The sequence below is a fragment of the Nyctereutes procyonoides genome, unplaced genomic scaffold (genome assembly GCF_905146905.1).
Source record: "Nyctereutes procyonoides isolate TBG_1078 unplaced genomic scaffold, NYPRO_anot_genome, whole genome shotgun sequence".
NCBI lineage: Eukaryota > Metazoa > Chordata > Mammalia > Carnivora > Canidae > Nyctereutes > Nyctereutes procyonoides.
In genome coordinates this window covers 23,425,995-23,446,161 of record NW_026575030.1, presented here as the reverse complement: position 1 = coordinate 23,446,161, position 20,167 = coordinate 23,425,995, and the positions used below count along the sequence as shown (strand labels likewise).

The following is a 20,167-nucleotide window of genomic DNA, read 5'->3' as shown; positions in this document are numbered from 1 at the left end:
CCTTCCCCCACCGAGTGGATTAGGGAAAAGATTTCTTTCCCCTGAGCTGGTGCTTCTTTTCTCTCAAGTATCCCTGGTGTCTGGGAACAGGGCCCAGCTGTCTTCCAGAGGCGGGGGACCTCACTGGAGCCTCCGTGCCATGGGGGTGGTTTCTCTTGATTTTTTTCTTTTTCCCCCCACAGGGTGTGGACACTGTAAGAAAATGAAGCCAGAGTTTGAGAATGCAGCGGAAGTCCTCCATGGAGAAGCAGACGTAAGCTTCCTTTCCTTGACCTCCCCCTGCCATTTTCCTTTAAAGAATCAATGACAGGGACCATCCCGGTGACTTTGCCCTGCAAGCTCCACAGCCACTGTCCTGGTCCCTGGAGGTCTGCAGTACTAAATTGTCCCCAAGTACACGTCTTTGATAGGTCGGGCCCCTACCAGGGATGAAGGGGTGCAGAGAGACTATAGGGTCGTGTTCCCACTGCCAGCCATGGCTCTGGGGTGAAGCCCCCAAGTTCACCCTCTTGTCTCTGGGACCGTAACTGTGGGGAACAGCCGTAGTTTGCACAGCCTGATTGCTGGGGCAGATTTAAAAGTCCCATTTCAGCCGACAAATGAGAAATAATAGACATTCCAGTGGACATATCCTGGGATATATGAGCCCAGGGGGCCAGCCGCCCCCACCACCACCCCAGTGAAGTGCTGGCGGGTCCTGGGTGGGTTGGGGGCTGGCATCTGGGCTCCTCTTCTGCCAACACCACATCTGAGGCTGTCATGCATGGTTGGCCTCTCCCCCATCCCAGAGCTCTGGTGTCCTTGCAGCTGTCGATGCCACTGTCAACAAGGCCCTGGCAGAGAGATTCCACATCTCCGAGTTTCCTACACTGAAGTATTTTAAGAACGGAGAGAAATACGCAGTGCCTGCGCTCAGAACAAAGAAGAACTTTATTGAGTGGATGCGAAAGTAAGTTTGGTGGTCTCAGTAGCACATCCAGACTTGTGGCTGCTGGAGCTGGCCTAGAGGACACAGAGTAACCCTTTGGGGCCGCTGGCCTTGGCTCCAGGCCACGGGAGCCGAGGCAGACTTGACTTCCCCAGTCCTAAGGCCACCTCTGGTGTACAGGCCACACGTCCTCATCCAGCATGTCACTGGTAGCCCTCCCAGGTGCAGTTTCACTGGTACCTGTGCCAGCGGGTGGCGTGTCTCTCTTCTCGGAGGACCCCTGTTCCCTGCATCCCAGCCCCAGGCTTCATCGTGGTGTTTTATTCCCTCTGCTTTGAATGGCCAAGGGTCGCACACAGCTCTTGACACACAGAGCTGGACTCCTTCAGGCCCAGGCGTGCTGGGGATTGACTAGGCCACCGGTAGTGTCCGTGAGGCAGCCTGCAGTGGTTCGGGCTTGCGAACACGGAGAGCTCCCTCAGTCTGGATAGTAGTTTGCTGACTTCCCACAACAGGTGATGCAGAATTAGGGACTTAACAGCAGAAGTTTATTTCCTCACAGTTGCACAGACCAGAAGTCCAAGATGAGATGTCAGCAGAGGGGGTTTCTCTCCTTGGCTGTCTTCTTCCTCTCAGTGTCTTCACATGGTCTTCCCTCTGCATCTGTGTCCTAACCTCCTCTTCTTGGAAGGACACCAGTAAGATTAGGGTAGGGCCTACCCCAGGGACCTCTTTTTAACTTAATTATCTTTCTAAAGACCCCCATCTCCGAATACAGTCACATTCCAAGGAACGTGGGGGCTGGGACTTCAACATGTGAATGGGGCGGGGGAGAGGGTCACCCCGCAACTCAGCCCGGAACAGCCTACAAGTCCAGAGGACCTGCGTAGCCTCTTAATTACTGGCCCAAGGACTTCCTACTCACCCAGGGTCTTTGGAACCTGCAGTTCTTAGCATCTCCCTGTCCTATGAGAGAGGGGGACCATCATACAGGTGCCCGGGGAAGTGGAGGAAGCCCCAGGCCTTGCTTGAGAGGCAGAAATTGTTAAGATGTAGTTAAGGAGACGTTGTCCTGTCCACACTCTTCCCCCGAGACACACACACACACACACACACACACACACACACACACACTCACATATTGCTTGAATATTTGAGAATGTTTCCTCATTTCAGCACAGGGGCAGGGAAGATAAAGCAAAAGAAGACCTATTCCAGCCTTTGCAGAGGTCCCTGCTACGTGGCATAATGATGCCCATGTGAGAACCCGCGCTTGAGTCACAATGTGACCTGAGAGTCATGCAAAATAGCAGCGTCTAGATTGAGTTATTTAATAGGACATTTGTGCTTACACTTGGGTGGGCGTATGTGTCACCTTGTCTGCAGGTGCTTGTTTAAAGTGCAGATTCTGGGGGCTGCTGTCCCTGAGGCTTTGATTCAGGAGGTGGGAATGGAACCCTCAGCCATGGTGTTTTGAGAAATAACTCGCTTATAGAAAGGGAGCAAAGGGATCCCTGGGTGGTGCAGCGGTTTAGCACCTGCCTTTGGCCCAGGGCGCGATCCTGGAGACCCGGGATCGAATCCCACGTCGGGCTCCCGGTGCATGGAGCCTGCTTCTCCCTCTGCCTGTGTCTCTGCCTCTCTCTCTCTCTCTCTCTCTCTCTCTGTGTGACTATCATAAATAAATAAAAATTAAAAAAAAAAGAAAGGGAGCAAAGTTACCACTAGGTTTAGGAGAGACTCCTGGGCAGAGGTGAGGGCACTGGCCACTGGCAGGGTCCTGTCTCCACGCCTCCCACTTGGTCCTGTTCATCCCTGGGGGCGGCTTCAGTGGTTCACTCCCAGAAGAGCCAAGGCACTCGCCCTTTTGGACCTCTTGGCATGAGAAGCAGGTTGCTATTCACACCTGCCTCTCTAGCCTCCTTCTGGAGGCTTCTGGTGCCAGGGCTGGTACACTGTGGGGATTAGCAGGGTGGGGGTTCAGGCAAGTCCCTGGTGCTTGCACTTGTGGTTAGAGAGCTGGGGGAATCAGGGGTGGCCTGGATGCAGGTAGTGAGCACAGAGGACCTGTGTTCCTTCCGTGCGCCATCCCTGCTGCTGAGTGCCTGAAAAGCTCTTAGGGTAAAAAGCATGGACTTTGGAGTCTGAGAGCCCTGAGCTTAGATCATGACCTCGGGCCATTTACTTGACCCCACTACACCCCAGTTTCCCATCTGCAAATGGAGACAACACTTTCCCAAAGACTTGTCTAAAGAATTAAAGTAGACTACTGCTTGGCATGGTTGTAGTGTGGCAGTACTCAGAGAAAGGAAGCTGTTTCTATTATCGATGCCAGCTGTTCTGTGACGCTCTAGCAGACAGTGTCGCCACATAAGTGGGAATACCTTCCCAGGCTTTGCCAATTGATTTTTTTTTATCTGTTGCCCATTTCATCCTCAGATCCTCTGAGGTCAGAGGGTTTTTTTGTTTTGTTTTGTTAAGATTTATTTAGTTGAGAGTGAGAGAGAGTGCACGTGTGTGTATGGGTGGGGGAGAGGCAGAGGGAGAGACTCCTCAAGCAGACTCCCTGCTGAGCAGAGAGCCCGACGTGGGGCTCAGTCTCACTACCAGTGAGTAAATCATCTGAGCGAGACCAAGAGTCAGAATCTCAACCTACTGAGCCACCCAGGCACCCCGAGGTCAGCGTTTTCGTTCCTGTTTCCTTGATGAAGGAACTTAAGTTCAGAGAGGTTATGGGTCTTGCCTAGAGACAAATAGTCATTCTTTTAGGAGCTCGGAAAGAATCCTTAAGCAGAGCACGAACAGCAGATAGCTACACGCTGACTGAGGCTGGTCACCCCGGAGCAGGGTGAGCAGTGTTGGGCGAGGCCGGTGGTGTTCCCAACCTCATAGACAAGTGGTGTGCGGGGGGGGCGGGGGGAGCTGCAGGTCAGCCTAGGGAGGCAGGAGCCCAGGCACAGGAGCTTCTGTACGCGTGGCAAGATGACCACTGACGCCTGAAGAGGCTGTCCCGCCTGACAAGGGGCTCAGGCCTTCTGTACCTTAACACAGTGGCCCCCTGATAGACTCCTCATAGGGACCCAGAGTCTCTGCTGATGGTACAGATTTGTTCATGCCTACGCTCAGCTTTTAAATTACATTTTAGAAAGGATGCAAAGTGATTTCTTCTCGTGCTCCTCTGGGTGGGGGTGGAAGTGCTTGCCCAGACGCAAGGCTCTCTTTATGACTGTCTCCTCTCCCCCCTCCCACGCCTGCAGCCCTGAGGCCCCTCCACCCCCAGAGCCCACCTGGGAAGAGCAGCAGACCAGCGTGCTGCACCTGGCAGGGGACAGCTTCCGGGAGACGCTGAAGAAGAAGAAGCACACCTTGGTCATGTTCTATGCCCCTTGTAAGTAGCTGGGGGGTGCTCACCATGGTGTGAGGTGAAGGGGTGGGCCAGCCCAAACCAAGAAGATCCTCCCCGGGGACCAGGGCAGCCCCATGGACTCTGGCCCATCTCTGCTGTGAACAAGGCTCCCCTGGTGTCATTCAAGGCCAAGGTCCTTGAAAATCCAGGGCCTCCTTCTATCAGGTCTGTCAAGGTGTCTCCCTCTTTCTGGGGAGCTGTTCTCACATCAGTCCTAAAGCCCTCTGCTTCTATTTGTGGCAAGAACCTGCCATAAAATTATTCAGTCTCCTCATGTCCCTGGAATCTTCTAGGCTGCCTGCCTCCCACTTGCCACTTCCTTCCACCCCGGGGCTCCCTCCATCCCACTGGGCACTGACTTTGCCTTCAAACCTTGGAGTTTAGAGATGCCTGGGTGGCTCAGCGGTTGAGCACCTGCCTTTGGCCCAGGGCGTGATCCTGGAGACCAGGGATTGAGTCCCACATCGGGCTCCCTGCATGGAGCCTGCTTCTCCCTCTGCCTGTGTCTCTGCCCCTCTCTCTCTCCGCATCTCTCATGAATAAATAAAATCTTAAAAAAAAAAAAAAAAACCACCTTGGAGTTTAGCTAGCCCATTTTGGCCCCCGTTCTCATCTTCCTGAGCGTCCCCAGCCCAGCCCTGTCCCTGACCTCCCCACGTGGCTTTGAGGCCATGGGGTTTGAAGCTGTGGGAAAAGCACACCACATTCTTCTGAGCTAGCTTCCCCTCCTCGATCCTCGTTTTAATCAGTTTAAGTTGAGGAAGTGACATGTATGTTTGTGACCTTTGGGTTTTTTGTGCTCCGTTTTGAAGTTAATTGATACTTAAAAGGGAAGGCTCCTGAATTCCCCACTCTTCTGGTGGCCTTGTCTCCCTCCCCTACGTTATAGCTCAGCTTAATGGAGTGGGGATAATAAAGCTCTCTGCGGAGAAGCCAGGCAACTCCATCTAGTCATAAACCCCTTGCTTGTAGCCAGGCCTCCCGTTGGCTCCTCTCCTGCCCCACTTTTCAAGTGTCAATAATCCATAATGTCTCTCCTCCCCCTTGATTTCCTTTATTTTTTATTTTTTATTTTTATTTTTCCCCCCTTGCTTTCCGGGAGGGGCTGCCTCCTGCAGGCCATTCCCAGCCTCAGACCTCCGCCCCCCTGGCAGCCAATGTGTCCCTCTGATTTTTGCCTTTTCTTCTCCACCTGGGAGTGGGACTCGGGCTCTTTCTTGTGGAGCTTCTCGCCGTCTCATCTGTCCTTAGAACATAGCATGCCTAGAAGGTTGAGTGGGTTCTAAGAAGCTGTCTTCCATCTGGGCAGAGTGGGGTGTGTAGGACCGAGAGCAGAGGATGCGTGACCTACACGAGGCCTTAGAGCAGTGTACGGACAGAGGCCTCCCTGCAGCCTGGGCTGGTGCTGTTTCTGTTGCAGATGTAATTTAGAGAAGAGGCGCTTTCTCAGTAGCAGGGAAAGCCTGGTCACAGAAGTTGAGGTCCTTGACCAGCTACTGAGTGGATTTTAGAACATCCAGACTGGGATGTCTGGGTGGCTCAGCAGCTTGGCACCTGCCTTCCGCCCAGGCCGTGATCCTGGAGACCCTGGATCGAGTCTCTCATTGGCCTCCCTGCAGGGAGCCTGCTTCTCCCTCTCTCTGCCTCTCTCTCTCTCTCATGAATAAATAAATAAAATCTTTTAAAAATAAATACATACATACAAACATACTCTGCCCTAGAAATGCTCCGCTCTTTCCCCCAGGCCTCTGGGGTCAGGACTCCTACCCCCGGGTAACGACCTCCTCCTCACAGAACCACTGTGTGCTGGGTGGTATTCTGGGGCCCAGGATACAAGGGAAAGAGGCCTGGTCCCTGCTTAGCCTCAAGGGCCTCGCAGCAGTCTACTCCGGCAGGAAACAATACATCTTCATGCTTATTTGCATATAAAGAACCTAATACTAAAGGAAGGTCACACACCTGATAAAGGTAGGTATACAGTAGAAGCAAAAGCCAACCCCCCATATCCTTTCCTAGTCTCTCTTCTCTACCCCCTCCAGCCTCCCTGCCCCACTTCCCACCTCCCCACATGTCCTCTCCCCCGCCCCCTCCCACCTCCTGCTTCCCCAGTTTCTACACAAATCTTCCTCTGCCTGTTTCACTGTTCTCTCCGGTTCCAAGCCCTCCCTGCTGCCGCCCCCAGCCTTGCTTTCAGTGGCCCAGTCCTGGTGACCCCTTCTTAGGCCAGCTTGCCAGAGTCTCTAGCATTTTCTCTCTTGTCCTCGGTCTTTGTTTCGGTCTCCCCACTCTGGGAAGCTTCTCTGGTTTCCTGCTACACAAAGGTGGTGCCTTTGTAAAGAGCCCAAATTTAAAAAGCGTGCCTCTTCAGGCCCACCAGACACCTCTTGGAAATATCTTCATGCCCTTTTTTTTTTTTTAAGATTTTATTTATTTATTCATGAGAGACAGAGAGGCAGAGACACAGGCAGAGGGAGAAGCAGGCTCCATGCAGGGAGCCCGATGTGGGACTCGATCCAGGGTCTCCAGGATCACGCCCCGGGCCCAAGGCTGCGCTAAACCGCTGAGCCCCCCGGGGCTGCCCCATGCCCTTTCTTAAAACAACCTCCCCTCCAGTTATTCACCTCCCTTGCTCTTTCTTTTGGATAATGATAAAATTAGATGCACCAGAAGGTGATTAATCTGAGACCTAGATAATTTAAATTGATGGTAATGGAAATTTGCACTAGGCTAACAATTACCTTTATACTTTCAGTAAGCAAAGAGCTTAAAAAGGAAAAATTAATAGTGATACCAGATTGGGGGGGAGGGGATAACATATTTTCCAGCCAGCCTCATGCTTTAGGGAGCATCTATGTCGCACTTCCGAGGGACTTGTAGGTGCAACAGGGATGGTGCTCTGACAAGCCTTGTCAACCAGCACTCTGTGACCTCTAAATGCTTGGGAATGTATGAACCATCATTCCTTCATAGTGTGAAATTTTCATGAATTTGAGCTATTTTTCTCTCTGCTGGGTCAGATGAGTAAAGTGTTCATATAATTACCATTGAGGCAATTAAATCATCCATTAACATCTCTCACAAGTGAGGCTATGCTAGGCGCTCTGTTGCATTCGGCTGTGATAGAGCCCATAACCAGCCCGGCTCTCTTCTCTACACCTGCAGTGGATGCTGGGAAAATCCCTTTACTGCGCCTCCCCGTCACCGTCCAGCTCCCAGGCAGGCCGGATGGGTGGTCGCGCCCACCTCAGGAACTGGCTCAAGTGCTAAATTCATATTTAAGTTGTAGCTTCGCCTTGATTTGGCTTCACAAAACTCTTTGAAACGCCAGTCATTATTATCTTATTTTGAAGAGAGAGGAAGCAGATGAGGAAAACCATTTCCGTTCCACTCCTTGGCTGGCCTGACTCTTCGCCAGCTCTCCCATGGGGGCATTTGGCCTCACCCACCTGTGTTTTAATCAGAATTAATTACCACAGTCAGGGAGCTCCTCCCTCAAAGCAGTTCTGTTCTTTTGGCAGTTGCTCTCAGTGTCTGGGGAATGGCGGGTTGGCATCAGCTAATGCTGAAAGGGGGTCTGTGATGCCAGGTGACAACAGCACCACTGTCACTCCCAGGGACTCTGGAGTTGCAGGTCCTCGTCCACCGTGATGGGCCTCTTCCCTCGGTCAGGAACCCAGGCTCTGAGAAGCGTCGGGGACTCCCTGTAGCTTGTCCTCCTCTTAGCCTGACCTCAGCCCTCCCGCCCCTGGATCCAAGGTTCAGGTTGATTGTAGAGCAGAGGGTAGAAGGGCAGCATGAGGACCAGGGGCTTGGTTTGGCTGCTTGGTCTGGGCTGGAGATTTACTGGGAATGGAGAAGCTAGTGGGAGAACGCGAGCAGTGGAGGTTCGGCGGTGGATGGAGGAGGGGGGCTGGTTGCCCCTGCTTCTGCTTGCCCCAGTCCTGTTTTCTCAGTCATGACATGGACAGATTCACCATTGTCCCTAGGAGACGAGAAGGGGACTTTCTAACAGGCTCCGAGAATCCTGAGCACACAGCCTCCTTTGCCACGCCCAGAGCTCCCCTCTACCCCAGCTCCCAGGGCAGCCGCCTGGGGAAGGAGCTGGGAGGGCAAGACTACAGGAACGTCTCCTCCATCCCCAGCCCCTCGGCCTGGTGTGTGATGGGAGGATGCGGGGTGGGAGGTCCTGGGCAAGAGCAGGCCCGATGTCTGCTCAGGAACTCCCAGGAAGCCCTTGTGCTGACAGCAGACACACAGGGCAGTGTTTGAGTGGCAGGGTTGACGCGTGGACCCTGACAGTGTGGTGTGCAAGCAGTAGGGGTCAGATGAACCCCCGTGGTCTGTTGGGTGGAGGGAAGCTCCTGGAAAAGCTTCTCTGTCAGCTCCAGGAAGGACCCCTGGCTCTGCAGCCTCCCCTGGATGTGCAGCCTCCAATCCTTCCCCTCTCCCGCAGGGTGCCCGCACTGTAAGAAGGTCATCCCGCACTTTACCGCCACCGCCGACGTCTTCAAGGACGACCGAAAGGTAAGGTACCCGTGTCCGTCTCTTGTCCTGCCTCTGACCTTGCTCTGCCACGAGCTCCTATACCATCCTCCCTTCCACGCAGGTCCCTTCCTGAATGGACTCTGCTGAGATCAAGGAATCCCTGGGAACCAGGACATTGTTTTCATAAGGCAGGATAGAGCAGGCTGGAATTAGGCTGTAGAATCTAAAAGGGGTACGCTGAACTGTCACAGCCCTTCCTTGGGAGAGGGGATTGGTAAAAGGGGTCATCTATTTATTTTCATTTATTTTATTATTTTTTTAGCTTGAATCTTTTTTACAGTAGGGTTTGTGGTCATGCATTACTTATATAATTGAAAATACAAATAAAAAAATACCCAACAGAAGTCAACAGGAGGCGGCCAAGGTGGAGGAGAGCAAGGCTCTGTCTGCAGAGCCTCTTCCCTCCTAAAAGGCTCCTGCAGCTGCCGACTGATGAAGCATAAAATTAACAAGCTAGAGCTGCAGATTGGATTAAAGGGTGGGGAGGGGGACCCCAGGCACGTCCCCCAGGCAGCTGCAGCAGCCAGGACAGCACGGGCTGCTACTAGGTGAGGGCAATGTGTGACTCCAGGGCCGAAGGGTTGTGTGGCGGGGACGCTGGACTCAGGCCCAGGGCAGCTTGACTGTTGCTGAACTGTGTGGCTTGGAGAAGTCATCTTGACTCTCCAGGCCTTGAGCTCTCTTCTCTCTAGTTCGGGCTGCTGCTCTAGATGATCATGAAGACTTGCCCAGCCTGGGACTCTGCTGTAGGAATCTGTCCCCTGACAGGCCTCAGATGGGTGCTCACACACACCCAGACCCAAAGTTGCACACATATCTGCTGTGGTGCCTTGTTTTCCTGGGTGAGATCCTTAGAAGCAGCCAGGGCAGGCTGGACGCACCCACTATGACACCCTGGCATTGGCCCTGTGGGTGTGGCAGTGATGGCAGGTGAGCACTGTACAGGGATAGCGGGTCAGAGGGCGCCAGGCTGGGCACAGGCATAGGGAGCGGGACAAAAATCAGGACTGAGACCCCAAGACTCTTCCCTGGAGTCGCGATGCCCTGTCATCACCCACGAACTCTGGCTGTGCCCTCAAGGCTCCCCTCACCCACCAGGAAGAAGCATAAGCACCAGAAACCTCTTCTCCTCTGTCTGCCACTTGGCCTGTATTGAGAGGGGCATGGCAAGAAGGGCCTTCCTGTCTTCCATCTCTCTCCCCACCCACCCCCTTCTGCCACCAGGGCCAGTCTGGGGAGGTTCAGCATGGCCCCTGTGGCGAGTCCCAGCAGGGCTCCCTCACAGTGCGAGTGGTGGTTGGTGTGGGGAAGTCTTTCGTCCCTGCAGCCAGCACAGGCCTGGCATCGTTCCGCACTGACTCCCACCACCTCTCACCTGGAAAACTCTAGACAGACAGCACAGTGGCTGACGAGTGGGGTTTCCCCGTCCCTCGGCCTCTCAGGTCTCTGTGGCTCCAGGGTCTGTGAAGGGATCGCCTCAGTCCAAGCGGGGCCAGGCTGGCTGTGCCCCCGGTGGGCAGCCACGGGCCAGTCCTCCTCCTCCTCTCTCCCCTCTGCTGATGCACGGGGACTTCCGTTTCCACAGGGGACCCCTCCTTCTTTGAGACACTGACATGCCTTTGCCTAATTGTCCCAGCATGGGCCACTCCTGTTGCTGGCCTTTTCCTGCGGTCATTTCCTCTGTCTGTTATTTTCCCTCTTCCCTCCTTCCAGCTCCCTTGATTCCAAGCCAGAGGTCACCCGCACTTGTTGCCAGGAACGCATTCTCTGTCCTTCTCTGCCAGGCAGTTGGCAGGCCTGGGGTTCCTGGAGGTGGCTCTCAGTATCAACAGGGAAGCATCTGCTCTCGGCCTGGGGCAATAAAGTGACCGGTGCCACAGTTGCTGGGTGCCATCCTAGAACTGTCACATCAGAGGTCTAGGGATGGTTCCAGGAATTTATAATTTTTTTCTTTCTTTCTTTCTTTTTTTTTTTTTTTTTTTTTAACTTTTTTTTTTTATTTATTTATGATAGTCACAGAGAGAGAGAGAGGCACAGAGACATAGGCAGAGGGAGAAGCAGGCTCCATGCACCGGGAGCCCGACGTGGGATTCGATCCCGGATCTCCAGGATCGCGCCCTGGGCCAAAGGCAGGCGCCAAACCGCTGCGCCACCCAGGGATCCCTTTTTTTTTTTTTTTTTTAGAGAGATCAGGGTAGGGACAGAGGGAGAGGGAGAGAGAGAGAATGAGAATCCTAAATCGACTCCATGCTCAGTGCAGAGCCTGACGGCGGTGCTCAATCTCACGACCCTGAACTCATGACCAGAGCCAAAATCAAAACCATGGAGCCACCCAGGCACCCCAAGAATTTGTAATTCTTAGGAGCTGCCTCTCGTACTGGCCATGGGCTGGTGTCCAGGGACTGGTGGCCCATCCAGCCCTCTCCTGCTCGTGAGGGATCAAGGCCCGGAGAGGAGCTGTGTGTCCCTTGCCCAGAGACCCCCAGCAGTGGTCATTGACAGCCACAACAGAGGCTTGACTCCCACTTCTCTGGACACCCTGTGCTGTCCCCTCTTAGCCAGAATTATATATTTTTTTCCACCCAGAAGCCAGTCTCTTCTCCTTCCCCAATCAATATGCAGTTGGTTGTTCACTTCCATTTTCATAGCCAAAGTCAATATTAGCTCCTGCAGAGATTTATTTTACTGAATCAATAAAGCCGCATGAGGCAGCTCATATTTTAGCTGGGGGAGCCTCCACCCCCTCCCCGGGGCTTACTGGGGAGCTTTAGCAGTTGACACACAGGGTGGAGAGAGGGCTGCATGCTGCTAGTGTTGGAATAGATGACAGTAGGGAAGGGGCTATGGAGGACAGGGCCTGGGTGCAAGGCTGGTGGGGGCAGGCAGGAATCAGGGCAGCACCTACCGGCAGGGTGGGGCTCCTCTCTCACTGCACATCCACGTGTCCCCAGGCGTGAAGGTCATCCAGGTGTGAAGGTCCTCGCAGGACAGGTGCCCTGAGGCAGAGGGAGCTGCTGGGACTTCGGCCACGGTGCATGTACTTCCTTGTGTGGACAAGGAAGGCCGTCCATCAGAAAGGAAAGCTCCCTGAGGGTAGGGGCCTCATTTGTCCTTGAATTCCCTCCAGTCTGCACACCTGCACCCTCTGTGCATGTTGACCGAATGCAGAAACAGTAGCATTTGGTATTTTCTGGAAACTCCTCTTCCACTGATGCTTGAGAACATTAGGTCATGTTGTCCTCACAGTAGCACAACCAACTAGGTGGTATTAATCTCCCATCTTACAGAAGAAGAGACTGAATCTTGGAGAGATGAAAAGATGCTTGCACAGTCGTCCAGCTGGGAAGGGGCAGCTCAGAACCAGATAAACAGGCATTGTCAGGGGTCTCCCAGAAGCGAACTCAGGTTCTGGGACTCATGTGTAAGGGGTTTATTTGGGACATGGTCTCAGGCTAGAGCCTCAGGGGGTGGAGGAGAGAGCCAGAGCAGGTGTACGAATGAGCAGATGAGTGCAGGGGTAATTAGGTTCAGGCCATGGAGACCTCACCAGGGATAGAATTGTCCCACCCAGAAGTCAAGGAGGCCAGAGGACATGTCCTCAAGCCGTGTCCGTCACTGGCCTTACTTGTGGCTCTCTGCAGATGAGAATTGTGGGTGCCAGTGGCGAGCGTGTGGCTGAGGGGCCATGACTGGACACCAGCTATCGTGGAGCAAGTCTAGAAGCGATGGTGTACACTCAGTGCTGTAGTTCAGTCGGTGTAAATCCGGAGTGGGTAAGGGGGGGGCAGGCATTTAGACAGGAGACTTTGGGATAGGTGAGGAGAGGCTCATTTGCTCTCTCCTTTCCAGAATCTAAGCCGCTTCCTGTAGAAAGAGCTGTGCTTGACTCCTCTCCGCCCGTGGAAATGGGAGTGTGGAGGAGCCTTTGCAGCCAGAAGTAGCGCTCGATGTGTGCATGGCTGGCAGCTAGTTTAGGGGACTCAAAATAAGGACACATTTTTAATTTAGTCGATTTATAAAACTATACGCTATATTTCCCACAGCTCCGGGGCGTGTATACAAATTAAATTCATGATTTAAAGCAGATGCAGGGAGAGCAGCCTGGGCAACCCACATCGAGCGCTCGCTCAGCGTGGCAGAGGCGCACGGGCCCCTCGCTGAGGGCCAGACGCAGAGAGCGGCCTGCGTGAGGGCTCCCCTGGGCTGGGCCCCAGGAAACAGGCCGCTGAGGACAGCCAGGGAGGCCTCTGCCTCGTGTTTCTAAGTAATTCAGGAAGCATTTTAGAGGATGAGCTGGGGTTCTCGGCAGCCGCGGGGTCCGGCACAGCAGGCTCTGGGTGGCCGCGGCGAAGGGCTGGTGGCTCCCGCCCGAAGGAGACAGCTGCCCTTCTGCTCCTGCCACGCGTCGCCTGTGGGATGCAGGGCAAATGCCATCAAATCTGGCTTTTAAAGAGAAACTGCAGAGCCAAACTTTTCTATAAAATCTTCTGGCTCTTTTTCTAGGTTGGCAGCTAATTCAGGTTTATTTTTTTTTCTTTTGAAACTCTGTGTGGGCCAAATAGAACAGGACTGAGAGCCAGATATGGATTGTGCGCAGCGAGTTTGCAAACTCTGCTCTAAGAAGTCTCCCCGTGTACAGACGTTGTGTGGCGGCGGTGGGAGGGAAGCGTGAGGGCGGGGAGGGGGCAGGCGCGGTCACCCCCGCTCTTCACTCTGTCCTGCCGCCTGCAGAGCAGCGGCCCCGCTCACCTGGGCACGGGGTCAGTGACCAGCAAACGTGACGTGGGTGGCCTGCGGCGCTCTTCTACTGGAAAGGGAGCCTCCGTCCACGTGTGAATAACCCGTAGCCATAGAACCATGGGAATCGTAGCTATTTCATAATTTTCCATTTCAAGCATGGCAGTCATTCAGTCGGGGTGCCTCCGTGGGCCCTGGTCCCTCTAGGCGAGTGCTCTCTGCGCGGGCCTTCGTGCACCTGCTGCCTCCTCCTGGCTCAGGCCGCAGATCAGATACTGTCTCTTCGGAAAGGCCTCCTTGGCCATAAAGCAGCCCCTCTGGGTATCGTCCTCCTGAATCACCCTCTTTTAATTTCTTCAGAGCATTCACTGGGCTCTAAAATGATCTCACTTGTTACGTGTCTATTAACTGTCTTCCTACAGTAAGAATGGCAGTCACTTAAATGGCTGGACTTTGTCAAGGTCACCACGGTGCCCCTGGCACAGAGCCGCACTCGGGGAAATGCCGCCTCTCACCAGTCTGCCCTCCCCTCCGTAATGCTTGTGTGTGGTGTATTGCCACTAAGCCACCCACCCACCCCCTCCTTCCCTGCTGCTTTGTGACCTGAACAGAAAGAAGGTTCCCCATGTCTGCTTTCTACCCTCCTACTTGGAAAGAACAATACATAATAAGGAGAAACTGCCAGCATATGGAATTCGTTAGATGGGCGGGAAGAGGCCAGTGGCCAATTTGGGAAGCTCCTTCTGCTCGAAAACTCTGTTTGCTTTCATCATGCTAAACTCGCCCAGTTTCCGGGATGCACTCCCCTTCAGGCCGCGGCTCCGGTGGGAAACCGTGCAGAGCACCTTTGTGCCACTCCCCTTGGCACCCTGGACCAACTCCAGCGCCTCACACCTCCTATCCTGCCTGGGAATCGTCTCTTTATCTGACTCTCTGACCAGATGCTGAGCTCCTACTGCGAGGGACAGAGCTCGTGTCTGGGGCCCATAGGAGTGATTATGAGAACAGCTAACATTCCCCGACTACTAACCAGGTGCCAGGTCCCATGCCCAGTCACCTCCCCTGGATTCTCTTGCTCAGTCTCCGTAATATCCTGCTCACCTAGGTATCGTTATTACCCCCATTTTACAGACGAGGACATTGAGGCACCAAGAAACTAGGTAATCTTCTGTAAGTCTTAATGTGCTGCCAAGCCAAGATTTGCAACTTGGGGAAACTTGACTTCAAAGCTCCTGTTCTTGGGGATCCCTGGATGGCTCAGCGGTTTAGTGTCTGCCTTCAGCCCAGGACGTGGTCCTGGGGACCGGGGATTGAGTCCCACATCGGGCTCCCTGCATGGGGCCTGCTTCTCCCTCTGCCTATGTCTCTCTCTGCCTCTCTGCGTCTCTCATGAATAAATAATAAAACCTTTAAAAAAAAAAAAAAAAAACAAAGCTCCTGTCTTAACCTTGATTCCCATCTGTCCCCCCAGACAGATGCTCAGGAAGTGTTAGTCGATGAACGAACAAGTCCGGCCATGCTTCCTGGAAAGCATCACAAGACCTGCGGTGTTTATAGATGCTTTCAAGCCATGATTCCCTTTGTGGCCACCACACTCTTGATTTTCAAGGGTGGTCTGAGGGCACCGCATCTGAGTCCCCTAGCCTTGGCCATCTGCCTTGAGAATTGGAAACCAGCACCACCAGTCTCAGTGGAGCTCTGAACTGGGGAGGCTCTGGTTCAGCTCACCCTTGGTATTGAGAAAAATCAGAGAAATCCCACGACACTGAAGTGCAGAGGATCCGGGCCTTGAGTCCCCCCATGGGAGGGCCCCCTGTGCTGACCCACCCTTTCTTGGGGCCCACAGATTGCCTGTGCTGCTGTTGACTGCGTCAAAGAGAAGAACCAGGACCTGTGTCAGCAGGAGGCTGTCAAGGCCTACCCCACGTTCCACTACTACCATTATGGGAAGTTTGCAGAGAAGTATGACAGCGATCGGACGGTAAGCTGGGGAGAGGCGTCCGCCCTGAGCTTTCTGTGGGGGCCAGGAGACGGCCGCTGAGAAGGGCAGCCGAGGGACGCTTCCCAGACACTGCACGAGTCCGCGTGGCGCTCCCCGGGGAAGGCAGGGGCTACAGGCCTGGCTGGAAGTATGTGCCACCCCAGAGGTGGTCCCAGGGCCCAGCTTGGAGCCTGGGTGGATTCCAGGGTGTTGGCCACGGCTCCTCTGGCCAGGCCGACTCTCCCCACATGGCCAGCTGCCCCCCAGGCCACTTCTCTGCGACCTTCTGGAGGCGTGAACACATGGAGGGGTAGGGAAGGAGGTGGGGGGGGCAGGGGAGGGTGCAAATCCGCTTAAGGGCTGAAGTTGTTTTCTCCTCCTCTTCCCCTTCCCTACAGGAATCGGGGTTTACCAGTTTCATTCGAGCGCTCCGGGAAGGAGACCACGAGAGGCTGGGGAAGAAGAAGGAAGAGTTGTGATTCCTGCCTCAGAGAGAGCTTTTCCATTACACTGTGAAATGATAACCTGCTTTGTTGTTCTTTCTGAATTTCCACGTGTTCCGAAAACAAAATTTTTTATAGCCGCTTATGGCCATTTTGTACAATTTTGAAATAAAACTAAACCAATTGTTTGGTGTTGTGGGCTGTTTCCGCAGAGCTTGCACTGACGGAGATGGACACTCGTGTGGTCCCGCATCTTCTGGGAGGCAGACAGACTCGTGAGGGCGGCAGTCGGCGTGAGGAGGGTGGCAGGGCCGCTGCCCCCTTGGCCAGGGGAGAGCAGACCACAGGATATCCTGTTGGCAGTGACCGCTTTGGGGAGGAAATACGTGTTGATAATGAGGGAAAATGGGATGCTGAAGCTAACGGTGGCGACCAAGTACTAGCTCTTTCTGGATTGGTTCAGTTTGGGGTGTTTTCCTGGAACTCATTTACATGTTTCTCTTTCTTCAACTATTTCTGTCTTCTCTCTTCCTTTTTTTTTTTTTAAGATCTTATTTATTTATTTATTTATTCATAAGAGATGCAAAGAGGCAGAGACACAGGCAGAGGGAGAAGCAGGCTTCCTGCTGGGAGCCTGACGTGGGACTCGATCCCAGGACCCCGGGATCAACCACTGAGCCACCCAGGTGCCCCTGTCTTCTCTTTTCCTCTCTCCAGTCCCTGCCTGCTGTCCTGTCACAGGAAAGCTGAGTCTCCAATTTGGGGATGAGCCCCGTGGTCAAGCCCAGGCTCAAGGGGGCATCTAGAACTGGGTAGGGGAGGGAGCTTTGGGCTGCTGCTTGCTCTGCACACTGTCTGGAAGGGACAGACATGGGTGGCATATTGTCCGTAGGCATGCAGGTGCTGGGTCAGCCCCCCGTCCCCCCCCACCACCACAGTAACCTCCAAATGTCACCTCCGTGCCTCCACGGATGGGTCCCATCCAGGTTCCTGCTCTGCCTCCTGACCGGCTTTCACACCTGTCGTGCTTTCTGCATCACTGGGTGACTTAGCACCAGCCCTGTGCCCGGCAGTGCCCGCGGAGCCGGAGAACCCTGGGATGGGTCTTGTCCTTCCACTCACTGGTACTTCTCCCCAGGGAGGAGGACAGCCCTGCTCCCTCTGCCTCAACTTTAGTTATAAGCAGGGGTTAGTTATAATCCTGGCCTTGGATTTGGGCGGTCCAGAGGGGGGTTGCCTTAGCTGGCTGCAGTGCTTAGCTGCTCACTTGGGTGGTTTTGTTGGTGACTCGACCTTCAGGAACCGTTTTGTTTCCAAGACCAGGCCCTCTCTGTGGCCTCTGTCCTTCCTGCTGTTGGGTCCACTGAGGAAAGGACCAACAGTCAGGAACCGCAGAGCCCCTCGTGGCTGTGCTGACAGGTGCCACTGCTCCATTAGGCCACATCGGAGGGTCCTAGCTCCCCAGTCCACCCCCTGCCACTTCAGCCTTGCTTTTTTTTTTTTTTTCTTTCTAAGCACGCATTTCCTCAGCAGTAGCCCTGGTCTTGCCCCAGGTGAGTGGACCTGAAAAAAGCAAGCGTGCATTTAAACACATGTACTGAGCTCCTGCTGGGTACTGCATGCTGTTGCACAAAAAGCCATGTCATCCTGACACTGTGTAGTGCACCCATTTGAGCAAGGGGCTCCTGGGAGCATGAGTGTGCACAGACATGCTTTTCCTTAATGGTGATCTGGAGGTTTTGTGGGAGGAACGTATTTTCTTGTGTCTTCAAAAAAATTTTTTAACTGCATCTTTAGAACACTACCTAACAAAACCCACTTCCTGACTGAGGACCACTGTCCTCATGGTCAAGGTGTGCGGCTTTGTCTTTGTCCATCCCGTAGCTCCAAGGTCAGATGTGCCTGGCCTGGCTTCTTGGGAAGGGCTCAAAAGCACCAGGAAATGGTAACCTCTTCACTTCTCTGTTTGCAGGATTTGATAATTATAAGGCTTTGGCCGAATGTCTAGTGTTGGGGCACCTGGGTGGCTCAGTCAGTTAAGCGTCTGCCTTCGGCTCAGGTCATGATCCTCGAGTCCAGGATCGAGGCCCACATTGGGCTCCCTGCTCAATGAGGAGTCTGCTTCTCCCTCTGCTCCTCACCCCACTCATGCACTCTCTCTTTCTCTCAAATAAATAAAATCTTAAAAAAAAAATGTCTAGTGTTTGCCATGACTTTGGGCATGAGCTGAGCAAGTTCACCCCAGCTCTGGGCGGTGGCCTCTATGGACAGAGCTGCACTCCATACCCCTACCCTCATCTGCACACTCTCTCTCCCACCCTTCACCCTATTCTCCAATTCTGGAGCTCCGTGTAGACGAAGCCAGTATCATGGCATCTAGTGAGTTCCATTTGTTGTGGCCACACTGTTTCGTTTGGAGTTAATTGATCTTCAGGGAAGGCCTCTCTCTACCCCTGTCAACTCATGCTCCCTCTTCCCCTGGATCCTGCATTCACAGGCTGATTTCTCTGCAGGAAGTATGTGGGTTAGGAGAGAGTTGGTTCCTAATCTTCTCTCTGGGCTTTGGCATGAGCTTCACCTCACTATCTGTCCTTTGGGCTACTGCTGCTGTTTCCCCTCCCCACTGGTTTGCCTTAGTTTCCCGCCTTACTCTGCATCCCCCATACCTCTCGCCCACCAGTGATTCCCCATCGCTGCCTAACTGAAGCTTTCAGAGCTGGCCCCCCAACCGTTCTCATCCTTCCCATGCTACTGCCTTCCTTTCAAGAGGTGTTTGGCTTCCAGAAACTTCTATGCCGGGCACAGGAAGGTGATGCTCTGAGTTTAAGAAGTGGTGTGTTGGGGGTGTGGGGGGTATCTCATTGTTATTTTGATTCGCATTTCCTTAATGATTAGTGCTATTGAGCATCTTTTCAGTACTTTTTGGCCATTTATGTCTTTTGCCCATTTGCCAAATGGGTTGTTTGTTTTTTGTCTTTGGTGTCCTACAGGAGTTCTGTATATCTTCTAGGTATGATAGATATGAATGATATGATATGATAGATATGAATATCTTCTAGATATGAATCCCTTATCTGATCTGTGATATGCAAATGTTTTCTGACATTCTGTGGGTTATATTTCCACTTTCTTAATAATGTCCCTTGATGCACACAAGTTTTTAATTTTGATAAAGTCCAGCTTCCTTTTTTTTCTTTTGTTGCCTGTGCTTTTTGTGTGATATCCAACAAGTCATTACCAAATCCAGTGTCCAAAGTTTTTCTCCTATATTTCCCTCTAAGAGTTTTATAGTTTTAGGTCTTATGTTTAGAACTTTGATCCATTTTGAGTTCAGTGTAAAGTAAGGGTTTGGCTAGAAACTTCATTGTTTGGCTAGAAACTAGATATGACTATTCAGCTTCCCCACCACCATTCTTCCCTCATTGAATAACCTTGGTACCCTAGTCAAAAATCATTTCACCATATATGTGAGGGTTTATTTCTGGGCTCTCTAGTCTATTGCATTGGTCTCTATGTCTGTCTTTATGCCAGAGCCACAGTTTAGATTACTGTAGATTTGTAATAAGTTTTGAAATTAGTAAGGAAGATTCTTCCAACTCATTCTTTTTCTTTTTTTTAAATTTATTTTTATTTTTTTATTTTTTATAATAAATTTATTTTTTATTGGTGTTCAATTTACCAACATACAGAATAACACCCAGTGCTCATTCTTTTTCAAGATTATTTTGGCTGTTCAAGATGCCTTGAAATTCCACACGTTGACTCCATTAATCATGTGTATAACTTTCAAAACCAACACTAATCAAAATGCAGAACTATTCCATCACTACAGAGATTTCTTCTGTGTTCCTTTATCTTTAAACCTGTTCTCTCTTCTTTCTCTTCACCAACACTGGCGGCCAACAACTTGTTTTCCATCTCTATATACTTTGCTCATTTGGAGAATGTTAGATAAAGGGAATCATACAATAAGTAATCTCTTAAGATGGACTTTTCCATTCTGTGTAATGTCCTTGAGATCCATCCATATTGTAGGTATCAATATTTTGTCCCTTTTTCTTGCTGAGCAGTAGTATTCCATGGTATGGTCGGATGTACCACAGTTTAACTAATTAGGGGACATTTTG

At 52.5% G+C, this 20,167-nt stretch overlaps 1 protein-coding gene across 1 annotated transcript in view; it reads left to right on the top strand.

The window, feature by feature from the left end:
* PDIA5 (protein disulfide isomerase family A member 5) overlaps positions 1–16,225 on the top strand; it is a 93,634-nt gene extending 77,409 nt beyond the window's left edge. The window contains exons 12-17 of the mRNA XM_055316339.1: positions 183–253; positions 789–949; positions 4,186–4,316; positions 8,788–8,858; positions 15,463–15,597; positions 15,996–16,225. Of these exons, the coding sequence (XP_055172314.1) occupies positions 183–253; positions 789–949; positions 4,186–4,316; positions 8,788–8,858; positions 15,463–15,597; positions 15,996–16,076 (650 nt within the window). The 3' untranslated portion in view covers positions 16,077–16,225. The remainder of the gene's footprint in view (positions 1–182; positions 254–788; positions 950–4,185; positions 4,317–8,787; positions 8,859–15,462; positions 15,598–15,995) is intronic.
* Positions 16,226–20,167: the final 3,942 nt, after the last annotated feature.